At 39.4% G+C, this 19018-nt stretch overlaps 1 protein-coding gene across 1 annotated transcript in view; it reads left to right on the top strand.

Annotated features, from left to right (window-relative positions):
• NELL1 (NEL-like 1 (chicken)) overlaps positions 1 to 19018 on the top strand; it is a 1067650-nt gene that overhangs the window by 301040 nt on the left and 747592 nt on the right. The window contains exon 12 of the mRNA XM_010858409.1: positions 9254 to 9382. Within this exon, the coding sequence (XP_010856711.1) occupies positions 9254 to 9382 (129 nt within the window). The remainder of the gene's footprint in view (positions 1 to 9253; positions 9383 to 19018) is intronic.

Here is a 19018-nt window from a genome sequence, read left to right as displayed (position 1 = left end):
TGATGTCACAACCCCCTGTTCATGAAGGTTGTGAAGCTGAAGCAGCGTCCTCACCCCTGCAGGGCCCAGGCTTCTGTGGCATGTGTGTTGGTTGTGAAGTACACTAGGGCATCTGGTTCTCATAAAGAACCTTTGGGCCTTAGTCCTCCTCTCGGCCAGTCCATGGATGGAGCTCTTTCCGTATCAACTAGGAACACTGGAATATATCGTACTCAGTGTACCTTTGCTCTTTGTGACTTTCAAGGTTGGGCAAGCAGCAGTGCTGTGAGGGGTATTGGCTTTCTAGGATTTGAGTTAGGGTGGGGAAATATGGGGTGCATTTTCAGATTGTCCATCATTTCAAAGGTAACCTGGTTGCCTTCTTGGAGATACATTAGGGGCATGTGATTGAGAGCAAGTGGTGATGCTCTATGTGGAATCAGACTTTATATTAGAGAAACTAAATCCTGCTCTTGAGTAGTGACCCATTCATTCCTTGCTGTGGAAGAAATCACAGTAGTAAATCATACAGATGCTTATCCATCGTTGGCCCTAGATAAAGCAGAAAGAATGGATGGCTTGCTGTGATTTGAAAAGTTACAGAGTGGGATCTTGAGAATGGCAGTGTGGGGGCTTCATTATGATGGGCAGGGATTTTATATGCAGTTAAGCCAATGGATTTAAAGAAACCAGAGTGTTTTTTTTTGTTGTTGTTTGTTTTTTTATAAGTGTTATTGGTCTTTCACTGGTAATAGAACTCTAGATTCAGGGCCATGAAGGGGAGTCCAAATTGTAGGCGGCTCCCAGTGAAAGGAGAAAATATGACCTCAACATTTATGTTTCTTCAATTTCTTTGAGCATGTTGTAGACACATGCTGCTTCCTGTGTTTGGAAATCCTGTGCCTTGTCCAGCCAACCTCATTCATCCCTCAAATCTCCTTTTGATACCTTGTGTTAGGGCCCCATCTGTGTGATAACATTTTGGAAGCACCTTGCTCCTCTCCATCACAACATCTCCTGTAACCCAATCCTCAACAATAGCCATCCCAACTAGAGTGTTAAATGAATGAGGGAATGTTTATGCTGTTTATGGCATTTTCGTTTTATCCCAATTTTCTAGGACAGTGGCTGGACACACGTCATGGGGCTTAATATTTGTCAAACAAATGAATGGTATCTCTGCCAGGAACTAAAATTAAGGAAGCGGTTGGAGTAAAACCTGGAATTCCATTTCAGCAGACTGTGTGTCTTGCTCTGAGCATCTGCTCATTTCCACCACTCAAGTGTAAATAAGCTCCAAAAGGATATTACTCATTTTGGTGTCTCATCCAAGAATGGTGTTCTGTTGTATGGTGTTATTTCTCTCTTGACTTTTAAGTCCCCAAGCAACAAAGTAATAGTGGACTGTATCCTGGAGAAAGAAACACGGTTTGTTCCTTTGGAAAGATTCAAGGCATGTCATGGACTAGAAAATGCTGAGTGATGGAGTAGTGGTCTCTTCGGGTCAGGTCAGCATTCCTTGAATGTCCCTTAATGAGTAAAATCATGGCTGGGATGTTATATAGAGTGGTGGAGAGAGACTGGGCATTAGAATCATATTTGAGTCTATATATATCTTTTAGGCATTGCCTACTAGCTGCAAGACCACAAAGAAGGTAATTAACATCTTTGAGTCTTGGTTTATTCATTTTAAAGCACTCTTTTAATTTTACTTTTGGAAGAAAGAGGATTTAGTCATCAACTCTACAAATATTTCTTGAGTGTTTATTATGCACTGGATGTTGCCTTAGGCACAAAGGGAACAAACTTGTAGGGTCCTTTCCCTTGAAGTGAGCTTCTAATGTGGAAACAGACACTCAACAAATAAACACAGAAATGAACATGTAATTAGTAACTGTGCTACCTGCTATGAACAAGAAGAGAGAAATATAGGAGAGAGTAATGGAATTTTCTTTAGACTTGAGGGACAAGAAAGCCTTCTCTGAATAGATTATATTTAAGCTGGGGACTTGACAACTGAGTAGAAATTATTCTGGCAGGGATGTATCATAGGTTCTGAGTTAGTGGGACAAGCTTGCAAAGACTCTGAATCAGGAAAGAGATTGGAGTACTAGAGGAATTCAAATAAAGGCTGATACACTTGGGGGGGATGACAGAGGGAAAGGAGAGCCTTTCAAATCAGAGTTAAGAATTTTGAATTTTTCTTGAGAAATTGGAAAGTCTTTGGGAGAAGACTTTTAAGGGGATGAGTGACATGATCCAATCTATGTTTTAAAAGGATTTGTTTGTGGGGAAAATGGATTAGAGACAAGCAAAAAGAGGAACAGGAAGGCAAATTAGGTGCTTTCTTTTTGAGAAATAATAGTTTGGAGTAGGTTTTTTTTTTTTTTTTTTCTTATTGCCGTGGAGTGGAGGAAAAAGAGATTCCAGAGATATTCATGAAATAAAATGAATAGAACTTAGGAAGAGGCAGTATTTGAAGAGAGAGGACAAAGATGACTCCTTAAAAAAAAAAAGATGGTTTAAGTGGATAAAAGTGCTGCAGATTGATAATGGAGAACTTGGGGAGCATGGATATCAGATTTAAGATCAAGAGTGCAGTTTCAGCTGGGTGAGCCATGAGACAACTCTGAGGTCATCCAAATTAAATGTCAAATGGGCTGTGGCTATAATGATATAAAATATGTAAAGTGGGGTATACAAGACAATGTTACTTCCTGTTTGTAGAGGGCCCTGTGAGCCTTTATTATTGCTTCTAGAGGAGGGTGAATGTTCTTAACCAGAGACCAGAAGAGACTGGGCACAAGCATTGGCCTTGTTTCAATTTTTCTTAAGAACAGATTGGCAGAACCTACAGTTGGGTCCCTCTTTGAAAATTTTATTGGGCATAGAGATCTACAAACATCATCAGAGAATAGTCAGTAGTAGTTGTCTATGCTCTGAGGTTTTTAAATCATAGGATAATAATTTTTTTAGTGGTCTTAACAAGAACTTGAGTTAAATCATAACTCTGCCACTTCCTGGCTGTGTTACCCTGGATAAAAGAGTCCCAACCACATTTTCCTAATCTGTAAAGTGAGAATAATACTAATCTTTAGAGTTGTTGTGCCTGGCAAATTGGAAAAAGTCAACAAACAGCAACTTTTATAACAAATGTGTTCTCTGTCTTTGGACCATTGCTATTTAGATGATGTTACTTTGTGTGCTTCTAATTATAGGATGATAATTACGAGACTCTGGTAGTGGTTTAGTCATTAAGTTGTGTCTGACTCTTGCGATCCCATCGACTGGAGCCTGCTAGGCTCCTCTGTCCATGGGATTTTCCCGGCAAGAATGCTGGAGTGGGTTGACATTTCCTTCTCCAGGGGATCTTCTGGACCCAGGAATCGAACCCAGGTCATCTGCATTGCAGGCAGATTCTTTACCAACTGAGCTATGAGGGAAGCCCACAGAGACTCCAGATTCATTTATTAAAATATTCAAATAAAAGAACATGGATATTGAGTATGTATGTATGCATATGTGTGTGTATTCTACAGTCTGGCCACAACTTCTAATTCTGGGGGAAAAAGATATTGATTAAAGAAAGAAGGTAACATTGAAGAATCTCATGCATCAATCTGTTTTGATAACCAGCTTCTGAAGAAAATATTGTACCAAGAGTTAGTAAGAGGACTAGAGAAAAAGATTGCAGGTGGCAACTGAAGACAGATATCCTGAAGGGAAGGGTTTATAAGTTAAATGCCATGCCTTTCAGACAGCAGATAGGAAAGACCAAACCTTTAGAAAGATTTTGAAATGTGGAGAGTTGATTGAGGATTTATGACTTGGCAGCCAGTTATCTTGGGGTGGTTTTGAAGAATGCAGGGTGGTTTTGAAGAATTTCATCACCGGCTGGGGTGATGAAAGTGTTTTAAGACTGGATTGTGGTGATTTACTGTATAACTGTGTGAGTTTACTAGAAATTATCAGTTTGTCTTTACAATAGGTCAATTTTTGGGTATGTAAATTGTACTTCAGTAAAAATGTTTAAAGAAAAATGGTGACTAGCAAATGAGTCCCATTAGCCTTTTAGTTGCTCAAGAGGGGGCATTAAAATACCACTGTAGATTCATCCATATCTTTATTCGCTCATTAATTTAACCACCCATATTTCTACCTGTCTATTTTTGCATTCGTCTATAAGCCATCCTTCTCCACAGACAGCTGTCCTTGGGTGGGAAGCTTGGTGTTGAAAGAAATGAGTCAGACATAGATCTTGACTTAAAGAAGTTGGAGTGAATAGAGTTAGTATTTTAAAAGAATATTTTAAATTGCCCAGCCTTGTGTACATGTTTGTATATGTGTGTGTGTATGAAAAAGAAATCTAAAATGTAATCTGCTTAAATCTAGGCATGTAAAAAAAAAATATCTTTTCAATACTTTGGAGTGTAGGATGCTTATAAAATTGTTGCTTTTTGATTAAGAACCCTGGCATCAGTCACACCTGGATTGTGGCTCTGTGTAGTTTCACTCATGCCCTAACTTCTCTGAGTTAGTGCCACATCTGTGAAATAGGGTAATAATCCCAGTTTCATAGGATTGTTAATAGAATTAAGTGGAATAATGCATCTGAAACACTTTACTGAGTACCTTGCATGTATTTTGTGCTTGATAAATGTTAATCATTCTTATTACAACTGTGCCAGATTATTTGAGGTTCTTCAAACTTACCCTTCTTCCTCAAGGGTTGGAGTCCCATTCCTCCCATTTGGATCTGTGTCTTGCAGATCCTGTGTCTTGCACAAGTTTCTACCTGTGATGAGTCATAGGTTAAGTTTGGCATCAGCTAGAAGGGATTTCTTCTTCTCTGGCACACTATGATAATTTGTACTGCTCACATCTTACTTAGCTACTTCTGGGTTTGGCTTACCTCACCTTAGAGTTTCTAATTCTCTTGTGGTCATGGAATGTCTCAAACACCTTGACATTGCCCCCAGGGTCTTGCATAGTGCTGCAGACCTGTAAATATTGAGTCGATGATTGTTCACTCATGTAGAAAGGCAAGCAGGTACTGAATAAATACTGCTTGAATGAAGGCTTGCGTTAATTAAAAAAAAAAAGAACAACAACAACACATGTTTTTGACACAATGGTGAGGCCCAGACAAAGTAGATTTGTCCATACCATTAATCTGTCTCATGGGCCCTTCATTGTCTTTGAAATACATTTGACCCAACTCTCTGCATTGTGAATTGACATGGCACATGCCTGCTAGAGAGATGTGCATTGGAAAGTCAACAGTGTTTGAGGGGCTTTGTTCCAGGCTATCAAATGTTTGTGGAAAGTGAAGTTGCATATCCTAGAGAAAAAAAAAAAAAAAGTCATGCAACAAAGGGTGTTCATATTGACATTGAGTCAAACTTTGTAATAAAAGAAAATGTGACAACTTAATTATTGATCAATTGTGATGTGGGGAGGGAAGTCCAGGCACTTCCTCTGGCAAAGAAAGCTATGATACCTAAAAATTGTCCTTTTGCTAACAGAAACATCAAGTACTTTAATGGTTATTATAAGCCTTTTAAGTCCTTGTAGAAGTGTTCTTGGCTGACAGAGGTTTCACATTTCCAACACGTTAAGTTTTTTCTCTGATTTTGACTGAGGCAGTCACCAGTTAACAGGTCAGATAGTGAGGCTGGATATGATATTATGCTCCCCTCAGCCTTGGATCCACTTTCTAATGTCACAAGTAGTGTCTACATCTTTCACTTTTTTTTTTTTTAAACTATTTTTTGTATGTGAGAGGATATAGAAAAAAACAAATTATATAGGCCTTGGAGTTTACCAGACATAGTTTAGAATCTTGGCATGTCCACTTATTAGATAGATATTAATGAGTTTGAGCTTCTCTTTTCTTATCTTGAAGCTGAGGATAACAGTGTTATCATCAAGTTGTTTTGAACTTTAGCCATCATTGTCAGCAGTACTGTTATCATAATCATTATCATTCTTATCACAGAGGCTAACATTTAGTGACCTCCTAGTGTGTATCAAGATGTGCTCTAAGTATATGAATTAGCCCATTTAACTTGTTCCACACAAATTAATAAGGTATATTATTATCCCCATTTAAAGTATCTAGTGTAATGCCAGACATAGGTACATGAATATTATTATTGAATAGGAGTTATTATCTTTTATCCAAAGAATGTTGGTTTAAAATTCTGTCTCAAAGGAAGAACAGTCTAGAATGTTATCACCAAAAGGAGTTAAACTTGGAGTTTATATAGTTCAGTGCTTTTTATATTTTTTAAAAACCAAAAACTGTTGTTCATATAGTCACTGTTTCAACAGTATAAAAGCAAAGCTGTTTTATTTGAATCAGGGCTGGAGGACATGAGCTCTGACCAACAACTCAGCTGTGCCCAAGACTCAGGAATAGTGTGAAAATCACTGATGTTGCCCTTTCTTGGTATATGTACCTAGACAGGCAAAGTGACTTACTGTGTTTATTAGTAAAGACCCTGAATTATGTATTAGATCTCTTCTCCAAGATCACTTGTTTTCTATGAGACTACAGTATGTGATATAGCAGTGTAGTTACTACTTGCTAAAATGTATGAGTTAAAAATGATAAAGCACCTTTTATATACCTTGTTATATTTGAACTTCACAATTCCTGTGGTGGGTGTAACCTAAAAATGCATAATATATAAAATGTTTTGAGGGTCGGGAGATTGGTAGAATTGGTAATAGAGGTAGGACCAAAAAAAAAAAAAAATCAGAGACCAGAAAAAAGGTTGATTCCATTGAGATAAGCACACTGGAGTTGGCATTTGCCCAGAGGTCAATTTTTAATCCCTGGTGGTAGAATCTGGCTTCTAATGGACTACTGTAAGTAGACAGGAGGAAAAGCCTGAGGCTTGCATAAATAAAGAATCTTGAAGGGTAACTCTTCAGTGGGTGGCTAGGAAAAATCTAGTCTGTAAGAGGAGACTTGCCTGTCAGTCTTGACTCTAGATAGGGAGTATGGCAGAGAAGAGTTTGCATTCCTGAAAGCTTAGAATCTAAATTTATTCTACCTGTGTGGCTCAATCCATGTCCCAAGGCAAAATGTAGTTGAAAGTGATTGTGGGTTGATAGTTCCCTCGGGCACCTGACTAAAGCAAACACAGATCCTCTCTGAAGAAGTACAGTTTTAAAGCCCAAACCTCAAATAATTCCCGCAGATTAAATCCTAAAAAATATGAGCTCACAAAGAATCATAAAAGAATCATTCAAAACACAAAATAGTAACCATGTGGGATGCTCAGTGAAAAAAACCAAAATCAGAAGACTGAAGATACTGGAGTTGTATGTGTAAAATATAGTCTAATATGTTTTTAAAAGGGGGAAATTAAAAGAGGAAAGAATGAGAGACTACAAATTTGACCAAGGAGATTTAAAAAGACATTGAATTCTGGAAAATTAAAAAAATACAAGTAAAATAAAAATGATGTGGATGACTGAGTGAATATGACACTACTTGAGAGAATTAAGAGACCAAAAGATACATCTAGAAGTTAAACAGAATTCTGCATAGAAAAAAGAGATGGGAATATTAAGGCAAGTAGAAGTAACATGGAGGAGAGCTTAAGAAAGAAAGGAGAATAGCAATCTCATTATAATTCTAGCAAGAGAGATTTAGAGGCAATGGTGAAGAGAGAATGTTTGAAGAGAAAATACCTGAGTATTTTCCAAACTGATAAAAGATTGGTTAAATCTTTATATTTAAGAGTCGCAAGGAATCCCAGGAAGAACAAATAAAAATAAATTCACACCTAAAAACCTTAAAGTTAATGAATATGAAACAAAACAAAGCTCATCAACTTAACCAACCAAATAAAATAGATCTTAAAAGTCACAGAGAAAAGGTTTGTCACATACTAAGGAATGACTAGGCTAACAATTGACTTGTCAACAGTTATAACAGAAGCCATAAACAATGGGATGTCTTCAAAATGTTGAGACAAAATAGCTTTGTACCTAGTAAAGCTGCTTTTCAAGTAGGAGGGTGGTCAAAGGACATATTTAGATAAATTAAAATTGAGCATAGTTACTGTCAGATTTATCTTCACTAAAAGGAATTTATGAAGACTATAGTTAGAGGAAAAATAACTATCCCTGAGGGAATGTCTTAGATTCAAGAAAAGACTCTTGGGCAAAGAAATGTAAAACATGTGGTTAAAAAAGTATGCCTCAGGAAACATGTTCAAGAATGTTTCTTGCAGCTGTGCTAGTAATTCAAAACCTGCAAATAACTCAGTCAATACTAAGTATAATGGATAAATTGTGGACTATTTATACTATGAAATATTATATACCACTGATGAATGATAGCCACAGGCATTAATATGAATGAACAGGAAAAAAACCCATATGCCATAGAGGATATGGTACAGTATGATTTCACAGGTGAAGTCCAAAATGGCCAAAACGAAATAATCTATTATTTAGAAATACATACCTACGTATGGTAAAGCATACAGAAATATATAAGGGAGTGATTAATGGAATTGTTAGGGTAGTTGTCTCTGATGGCTGAGAAGGGGATTATTTGGGGATGTTTAATAAATAGGTATTGATAATACTTTTTGTATTAATTTTATTTAATGCTATGCTATGCTAAGTCACTTCAGTCATGTCCGACTCTGTGTGACCCCATAGACGGTAGCCCACCAGGCTCCCCCATTCCTGGGATTCTCCAGGCAAGAACACTGGAGCGGGTTTCCATTTCCTTCTCCAGTGTATGAAAGTGAAAAGGGAAAGTGAAGTCGCTCAGATGTGTCCGACTCCTAGCGACCCCATGGACTGCAGCCTACCAGGCTCCTCTGCCCATGGGATTTTCCAGGCAAGAGTACTGGAGTGGGGTGCCATTGCCTTCTCCGAATTTTATTTGATATATTCATATATATTCATTTTATATATTTCCTATGTATCATAAATTTTGTAATAAAACCATTTAAAAGACTAGTCACATAAGAAAGTAGTGGAAAGAAAATTCAGAATCAACATGGGTAAAAGCTTTCAAAAAGGAATAACTTCAGCAAGTTTGTGAATTAGGAGAGAAAATTCTCAGGTATGGGATGGTCCACAGTTTTTTATTCCTCTTTATGGATATGCAAATTTACCTTTGCATATTGCCAAGGTATATTCTCATGTATGCTGACATATAATAACTGTGTCTCATGCTTTATTATTTGGAAGTCTTTTATTCTCCTCTTTCCTGATGTAAAATTTTATTTGTTTCTTCTAGGTCATAACTTTTGTGCTGAAGGACCTAAATGTGGTGAAAACTCAGAGTGCAAAAACTGGAATACCAAAGCTACTTGTGAGTGCAAGAATGGTTACATTTCTGTCCAGGGAGACTCTGCCTACTGTGAAGGTAAGTGAGCTATTTAATAAAATCAACTTGTGAGAAATGTATTCCTGGTAGATATGGCTGAAGATTGAAAGCTTTCCCTTGGTTCTGGTCCTGTGGGATCCTAGAAGAAACTGTCAACTGCCTGGCATACTCTCCTCTCCTGACTTATCTGGGCTGCTAGTAGCACGTTATAGCAAGACTTTCGAAGGAAGTTATGAAACAGCAAAACAACAAAAGCAGTAGAGCCATATCAGATCCCATGTTCTACTGTCACTGTATTTAATCATCACCAGCAGAACTCTAAATACCTCATTTTATGTTGTCTTATTTGGGAAGATCATCATCTTCAATTTCAGTTAAATGTTATGCAGTGGATTCTCTTTTGAATGGAATGCTTTGATACTAACTCCTACCCAACTGCCATCATCTTCCTCTGCCAAGGTCATGTGTTGCTATTAATAGTTCCCAAACTCTTGTAAAAGCCCCAGTGATGGATGGACTCATAACTTTGGCACATGGATTGGTATCATATAGTAGGTTGGTGGCCTCAAGCATCCGTGACCCCCTTTTCTTCTTTATAAAGCTGAGCAACTCCTCTATCTTATGTGAACCCCTCTTTCCATGCTCAGTACTCTGGTGGCAAGTATTGCATACTCCTGCTCCTTTAACATACCAGAGGGTCAGGAATTATTTCTGACCTGGACTTACATGCCCTAAAATCTAAGATCTTCCATTTCTCCAGTGCTCACTGGATCCCTCCTGTTGGTTTAGAGAAATTGTTATAGGCAAATTGATGCTAGGCTGTTTCTCTGTTCTGGTTGGACCCAAGTACTCCTGTTATCTTTACTAACAATATATTGAACCTTGCTGCTGCTAAGTCACTTCAGTCGTGTCTGACTCTGTGCGACCCCATAGACGGCAGCCCATGAGGCTCCCCCGTCCCTGGGATTCTCCAGGCAAGAACCTGGAGTGGGTTGCCATTTCCTTCTCCAATGCATAAAACTGAAAGTGAAGTCCCTTAGTCGTGTCCGACTGTTAGGGACCCCATGGACTGCAGCCTACCAGGCTCCTCGGTCCATGGGATTTTCTTAGGGATCTGTTAATCAGGAATGTGGATATCACATCTGGAATAAATGCTGCAATGTCTTGGTCACTATCCTCTACTTCTTTGGTTCTCAAGTAGATCAGGTATTGTCAAGGTGAAGACAATTGATGACAATAATGGTAAATTTCTTTCCATTCTGCTGTTTTATGTTGTTGACTTCTAGCTTAACATTTGGCTTACTAAAGACCTTGTCAGTAGTTAAGAAAATGTGTCTAATTACTGTTAGTGTTCAGAACCTGTTAGGTATCCTCTGTTTTCCATTTCTTATGGAAGATTTTCTTCATTACTGTTTTGGTTCTCATTGGCAATACAGTATAAGTCTAGTAGTTCCTCCCCCACTTTTTTCTACAATTCTTTTTCTTTTGCTTATTGAACTTGATTTGGGAGACATGTCACTTGGGAGAATGAAGTTGCCCCTCTAGCTATGCAACTTTTAATCTAGCCTTAATATCATGTTATCAAGACATCAATTTTGAGAAAGAGGAGATTATTAATTTCAATGTTTCATGTTAACATTTATTTTTATATCGTACTTAGTGCTGTTTTGTATTGTGCCTTACACTATTCTGTGTTTTTGTCAGAAAAATGAATGTAGCTTTAAAAAAAAATATGAACATTATTCGCTCCATTCATCATGGAAAAAATCCCACAAGCCAGGTAATGGTCTGAAAAATTTAGTTTTTTACCTTCTGCCATATGTGGGATAGACTCAACAATTATAAAAATGATAGAAGGAACCTCAAAATAGTTTGAATCCTGATTCTATCATTGACAGACATTTCGGTTGTCTTTTGGAAGCAGCGAACCCACCATTCCTGACTCCCCTTAGCTGTTGAGACCTGGCAGAACCTGGGAGGAAATAGCTGGCATAAATACTATTTGGGACTCTTTGATTTTCTCATTTTTGTTACATAGAATCAGTTTTATGAGGTGCCATGTTATGCCTACCCATTGTGTGTGATGGAGAAGGAAATGGCAACCCATTCCAGTACTCTTGCTTGGAGAATTCCATAGACAGAAAAGTCTGGTGGGCTCCAGTCCATGGGGTCACAAAGAGTTGGACACAACTGAGCGACTATTACTTACTCACTTTGTGTGTGAGGCCTTATGTTATTGATTCTGTTGAGCAATTTTAGGTCTAAGTCCTTGTCTTCTTGAACATGTTTCTCAGCTCATTGTGTGTGCAGGGCATTGGGCCAGTGTATACTATGGGACTACCCTGGGACATGGTGATATTCTCAGTCTTCAGTCAGTTCTCTGTAATCATGGGAACATTCCACAAGTTCCAGGATAACACCTAAGAAAAAAATGACTAAGCATTAGAGCCTATATACTGTCTGGAATGGAAATCGGGGGGTGGGGGGAGGGGAACAGGAGTCGGATCCTGGACATTGAATGGGAGGCATAGAGAATCCACTAGAGTGAATATCAATATTTAGAGCAAACACCCTTCTCTCTTTCCATTCTGCCATCTTCAGCATTCCTGGGCTTTGGGCTTATTTTCCTGTGACTGCTTGATGCCTGCTATAGCCCTAGGCGGGATGTCCTTCTACCAGCATCCCAAGGAAGAGACGGTCAGGGGTTAAAAACCTTCTCTGTGTAAGGTTCTGTCTTTTTATGTTTAAGGAAAGTTCTCTTAGAAAGTCCTTTGTAGCCTCCTTTGGCTCTCCCCATGCAGAAGACTTCTGCTGTCTCATTTTTTAGACCTGGGTTACCTGCTATCCACCCCTAGACCAATGAGATGGTTTTTTCAATGCACAATGGCTTGTGCTGATTGTGTTCCACCCCTGGATTTGGAATAAGAGTATACTTTCCCTGAGACTAAGTGATCTTTGCTCTTTGCCTGAATTAAATATGGTTGTAGCTGTAGGAAGAGGATATGTGTGGCTTTGGGTGGATAGAAAGCCATGGATACCACACTCTGGTATGGTTAAATGCAGTATGGCCATTTACTCAGCTTCTGTCTTCAGAATTATCCTCTGGGATGCTCACCACACAGCCACCTGGGTACCAGGGACTCTCAGAGGCTGAGTTCATTGTTTCACTGTAGCCTAGAGAGAGAGGAGTAGATATGTATGAACTGCTTCAGGCAAGTTACTTTTTACTCAGAGTAAATGGAGTGAAGATGACCCATATTGTACAAACCATGATGAACAAGACTGGCTTGCAAATTAAAACAAAATATTGCACTCATTGTCCAGACTGTCTTGAAGAGCCTATTCAGGCTTTCAGTGGAAAAAGAATCACAAAAGACTTTCAATTTTCTTAACTTCCTTGGGTAGTAGAAGAGAGATAGTGTATTAAGGGATCTTCCTGTTCTGCAGAGATTGCCTTAGAGACTGCCATTGAGGAGATATCAGATCTCCTGGCCAATCAATAGAAGGTAATAAGAATTTTTGTCAGCTATGATACAATTCACAGGAGGTTGTTTCATTTTGCCTTGTCTGGCTCCAACAGGAACATTCCCCATTTTGAAAATTGCTGTAGTCGGTTTTTTGTGTTTTATGAAATCTGGTCTACTGTGACTTTTTTTTTTTAATCTTTGTGATGACAATGGGTTGGTCTTAAATAGTTTCTGATACATTAGCTTCAGTTAGAGGTATTATCTTGAGGAAAGTACAGTAGTTGGGGTCTATTCCTGATCTTCTTGAATTTGAAGCCTACATAGAGTTTCACACCTTTCCTAGTAAAAAAGTAGTAAAAGGTTAGGTTGAAGAATAAAGAGCGAGTGGTACATATACATCATGAAATCTGCCAGGCATAGAAAGTGCTGCTGCTGCTGCTGCTAAGTCGCTTCAGTCGTGTCCGACTCTGTGCGACCCCAGAGACGGCAGCCCACCAGGCTCCCCTGTCCCAATTAGTATTAAATAATACTTCCTACTTACAGAGTGCTCTGAACTTTTTGAACTCCTTTTATGCATATTATACTTTTTGAGCCTTCCAGTAAATCTTTGAGGAAAATGGTAGCGTTCACCAGATGAACTCCATTTTGTACGCATGGACACAAAGACTCAGAGAAATGAAGTAAAGTTAATATTCAACTCACAACTCATATGCCTTGACTTATGCTGCACTCTACCTTCCCATCCCCCACCCTGTTCCAATGTGGTCTTGTTCAAAATCTTTGCTATCTCCTTGGTCTAATGAAATCCGAATGTGTGTGAGATCTGTACCATTTCAGAGTAAAAGCTTGAAGAGCTGTTACAGGGTTCCACCTCTTTCTCATCAACTGGCAATGTTCTAGAGCGGCCCCTCCTTTAGCTGTGGTCCCAGCATGAAGATGATATGGAGCTAGTGACAATGGATAGGTGATTGACATGTGGCCTTAGTGAGAAATAACTGTAAATCACTGATATTTTGGAGGACACAATTATCTGTTATCTTTGTGTAACTTAGCCTAAGCCTACTGGTATACCTGTGCCTGAGTTAGTTGACCCAAATCTTGTGGTTTCAGAAGGATACCTCCAACTCAGTGCTCATGACTAAAAGTAGTTTTCTCCAGAGTAAGCATTGAGAGCTACTAGAAAAAGTACAAACTGTATATATCATTAATAGTCTTCCCTGGCTCTACTACCAGGTAATAGATATTTACAGAGCACAAGTAGCAGATTACTGCTTTTTTATAGCCAATTCCAATGTGGGAAGTTGGGTTTCCCAATTAAGATGATAATGAGACAGTGCAGGTCAAAAACTCAGTAAATTGTCTGGTTTTTACTGGTGATTTAGTGAATTACAACAATTATTGTCATCAACCTATATCAATGTTTATGAGGATCTTTCTTGGAAGAGTGTGTGCTTGTAGAGGCCAATACTTTGAGAATGTGGGCTTCTCATGTCTACCTCTTTTTGGAGTATTGGAAGGTAGCAGGGGAGAGTGTTATTAGACGAAGGGACCAAGTTATATCAGTCCTGCCAGGAGCATATTGTTAGCAGTGAGGTACCCAGCATAGTAATAATGATGAAGTCCTTCCTTCCTTGTAAAAACATGAGTGGAGCTGAGTTGAAGGGTAATATGTCATGGAACAAAATGATTTTATTGGTTTCAACTTAATAATTTCATGTAAAAAAACCCCACAAAACTATAGCAACTGCTTAGCAAATTGATTTATAATGTCTCCTTAGCTTAGCAAGGTGATTTATAATGTCTTTTGCATGACTGAAGGTGATGACAAAGGATCTGACCCCGTAGTGTTAAGAGGCTGGGAAAGTGGCAGGAAGGTCAGAGTTCAAGCAGAAAGAAAATGCAGAACTTGAGGGTAGAATTTTTTTGGATGCAGAGGCTAGTGTGAGTACACTGCCATAGAAACAAGCCCCTGTGAGTCCCTGATGAAGAGAATGTGTGGAAATGGTGAGCATCCTTAAGGTATACTGCTAATTCTCCAAGGATTAATCAGGTAACTCTTATTTTGAAATTTTCTAAAATGCATGAACCTTGTGATCCATGAAGCCCAGTTTACGCTCAGATCTGGGCTTCCATCTCCTAAAGTCTTGATGTGGACTGCACAGGGATCAAAAGCTTCTTATGGATTATTCATGTTTGTAAAATATTAACTCTAAGCTCCTGCTTGCATTTATTTCCAGGGGTTCAGCATGCTTGAGATAAGAATACCTCAGGGATCCCCTTTTCCCTTCCTATTTAGCCTATATGACTAATGGAGAGATCCTCTGGTATCCAGATATGTCAACAGCCCCCCCCCCCCACCCCGTCCTGCTAGCCTTCCCAAGACACAGAGATCCCTATCCACTGCACTGCTTGTGATGACCCATGTGGCACTTTCATCCCAGCAGCAGACAGAGTTGTGCTTTCTTCCTGGGCCTGGCTTTTTTTTGCCTCTGCTTCTTTATTGCCAAGGCCACTTTACAAAAACATCTACTCCTGCTCTCCCACCTACTTAAACTCTTGCCTCTTCTTAACAACACCCACCCCTCCCATCCCCATAACTTTTGTTTTTTTATTTAAAAGAACAAAAAACCCAAATCTAAGCCATGGTTATTGCACTTGTGTTGAACCAAGAGTTTAATTTTTAAGCTTGTTACCGAGGAAGGTGACCTAGTCAAACCAACTAGGGCAATGGTCAGGACTGGAGGTTAAAGTAGAACTTGTTTTTATTTTTTGTTTTCAATATAACATGTTTTAAAAGATCATTTGTAAGATAGTTGGAACTTTTAGTTATTTTTTTCATGATAAAAATGTTCTAAGTGTTAAGTTACTAGGCTAGCACATAGAAGCCATGGTAACTTATCAAGTAGCTGAGCTATTGTACTATAGAACTCTCTTGAGTTCCAGGGTCCTGAGAACAGAGAACCATGTACTTTTCTCCCAATCTCAGTTAATGGCACTTCCATCCACCCTGTTGCTGTGGTCACTAGATGGAGAAGTCATTGTCAGTTCTATGTTGCCATCACTCCCAACATCAACTGCATTGGGAAGTCTTGGTAGTTTAACTTACAAAATAAATCACATATTCACCCATGTCTTGCTCTGACTCTAGTCCGAGCCTCCTTTTTCTCATTGGTGATTGCAATGGTGTCTACTCTTGCCCCACCCGTAATCCATTCTTCAGGCATCAGTCAGAGTGAGCTCTTAAATATATAAGTCATATGATGCCAATCTGCTCTTTAAAATCATCTGATACTGCATCTTAGAATGACGTCCAGGCTTGGTCCTGCGTAAGGCCCTGTGTGAACTGGATACTGCCCGCCTCTCTGTGTTGGTCTCTTAGCACTCTGTCCTGTGTTCTCTCTTCACCCGCCACGCTTTGACTCATATTCTCCAGTAGGCTTCTGCAATAGTTCTTTCTTCGCCCTGGGATGTCCTTCACCTAGATCTTTGCAAATCCACTTTTGATGGATCATTTAAGTTGTAGTTCAAATGTCACTCTTTAGAAAGGTCTCTCCTAACACCCTCCCTGAATTAGCTCTGTTACTACCCTCAGCTACTCTATACCATTTTCATTTTATTTGTTTTATTTTCCTTATACACTTATTATCTATAATTGTTTTGCTTTCTTGTGTTTCCCGGTTTAAAGGTTTATTAACTGACTTTTCCCTTTAGAACAAAAGTTGTAGAAAGGCAGGATTTTATCTTATTCACTGTGTCTCCAGCACTAGGATAGTGCTCCGGGTGTGATAGATACACCAAGCTGTTTGCGGAATGAATGAATGAAAGTCTCCTACTGGTTCACACTTTTCTGTGTTTGATGCTGTTTCTTGTCAGATTTGTCTTGTTAGTGTCAGTCAAGGGCTACTGTTTAGAGTACAGAATCTGATTCTGGGGCCTGAGTCTGCTCTTTTTTTGCAAATACCCCATTCATATAATGCTCCAGTGCTGTCTGCTCCCTTCATTCCATGGTAACTGCACTGCCATTATTTGTTACAGATTGACTTTCTTCTCTACATGGCAAGAGAAATTGGGCCTGCGTGCTAAGTTGCTTCCATCATGTTCAACTGTTATTAGTGAGCTTATGGACTATAGTACACCAGGCTCCTCTGTCCATGGGATTCTCCAGGCAAGAACACTGGAGTGGGTTGCCATGCCCTCCTCCAGGGGATCTTTCTGACCCAGTGATTGAACCCATGTCATTGAAAAAAATTAAAAAAATTTGTTTTTGCCAACTGCTTATAGAAAGAAACATCTTCTGGGATTCAACAAAATGTTTCCATTCATACAGGCTTTGAAATGGATGCTCCTTGTTGGCAGGTGGTTTTTCTTAAAACTGATTCAAGAACCCAGGCTCCTTCCCTCTTTGGCTCAGCTACATGCAGTGTGGCTTCCAAGGTTGCCATGATCGCGGAGAGGAAATGGAAGGTGATGACTGGGAGATTTTTATGGCTAGTGCGGGTTTCATTGTACTTGTCTCAGACTTACTCACCGGCCTTACCTAACTGCAGGAGAGGCTGGTAAACGTTGTCCAGCTGTGTTCCTGGGAAGAAGAATCTGTTTCCGTCAATAGTTTCCCAGTTCTGCCACAGTTACTAAGTGGTAAAAGCAAACAAACAAAAAAACTCCCCTATTAACTTTATGCCTCTTTTTGTTTATTTCTTAAATCTCCCTGAATGGGCCTCTGGCTTTTTGATTGTATGAAAACTTGCTCACTTGGAAACTAGATAGGATTTAACCATCTCGCTTCTGCTTTCTTTTTGCATTATCTCCAGACTTCCCTGGCTTCCTCTGTATCACCTCACCTGCAGTTGCTCCATCCCCCGTGTATGTCATGTCCCAATGTCACCCACCTCCTCTTTCTTCTGAACAAAATTCACAGCTTCTCACGTGCTGCAGTTCTGAGGTTTACGCTAGGAGGAAAGCCATTCATGGAACAAGCTTACACACATTTGTAAATGATTGATATCTGTATAATGTTCCCAGAGGTAAATGCATTCTTAAAAGAGGATGCATGTTGATTAAGAAAATTCCCAAACTGTTAAATTTCATGTAGTATATTAAAAAAAAAAAATCTCCTGTGTGTGTTAGAGAGAGCTCTTGGCAGAACTAAGTGGGTTGTCTGTGCCTGGGAGTTTACCTTGGTAGTTAGCTACCTTCAAATATCCCTGCTATTTAGCATTTCCCTGACCCCATTTTATTTTTGTCTTGACTACTCTCAGGGCTGTGATAGAGTGAAAGAATATGAACTAAGAATAAGGCGATCTTGAATGATCCCGGTTCTACCACTTGCCACCTGGGTAATCTTGGAGAATCACCCAGTTCTTTTGTGTCTGACTCTCTCATGGTCCAAATAAGACTTTTAAACATATCTTAAGTAGTACTGGCCACTGTTGCAGGTTAAATAAGGTGTGGAATGTGACAATATTTTGTAAACACTAGAGTAATGTCAGGGCAAGATTTTCAAGATGGGCCTTTCCAGTGAGCTCAGAGATTTTTAAGGAGAGAGATGATTGGTAAACCATGGGCAGCTGTGGGGCTTCAGCATACAATAAGCACCTTTCTACATGTGTTATGACATACTTGCTATATCAAAGGCTACTAGAATCACGAAAACAATAATAATAGCACAATACTAAAGAATTCAAATGCCAATGCAGGAGAAGCAAGAGGCATGGGTTTGATCCTTGCTTGGATCAAGAAGATCCCCTGGGGGAGGAAATGGCAACCAACTCCAGTGTTCTTGTGTGAAGAATTCCATGGATAGAGGAGCCTAGTGGGCTGCAGTCCATAGGGTCGCAGAGAGTCGGACCCGACTGAGCACACAAGCAAGAGGAATTTAGCTTTGTACTGTAACTTACTGATGATGTTATAATTATATAATTATTTGTCATTATAGTAACAAAAAATATTTTCATCTTTGGCAGTACTTTAGTGAAAGTGAAGTTGCTCAGTCATGTCCGACTCTTTGCGACCCCATGGACTGCAGCCTACCAAGCTCTTCCGTCCATGGGATTCTCCAGGCAAGAATACTGGAGTGGGTTGCTTTAGTGAAAGTGAAGTTGCTCAGTCGTGTTGGACTCTTTGCGACCCCATGGACTGCAGCCTACCAAGCTCCTCCGTCCATGGGATTCTCCAGGCAAGAATACTGGAGTGGGTTGCCATTTCCTTC

This window comes from Bison bison, unplaced genomic scaffold, assembly GCF_000754665.1.
Source record: "Bison bison bison isolate TAMUID 2011002044 unplaced genomic scaffold, Bison_UMD1.0 scf7180017864388, whole genome shotgun sequence".
Classification (NCBI taxonomy): domain Eukaryota; kingdom Metazoa; phylum Chordata; class Mammalia; order Artiodactyla; family Bovidae; genus Bison; species Bison bison.
This window is presented reverse-complemented; position numbering and strand designations above follow the sequence as displayed.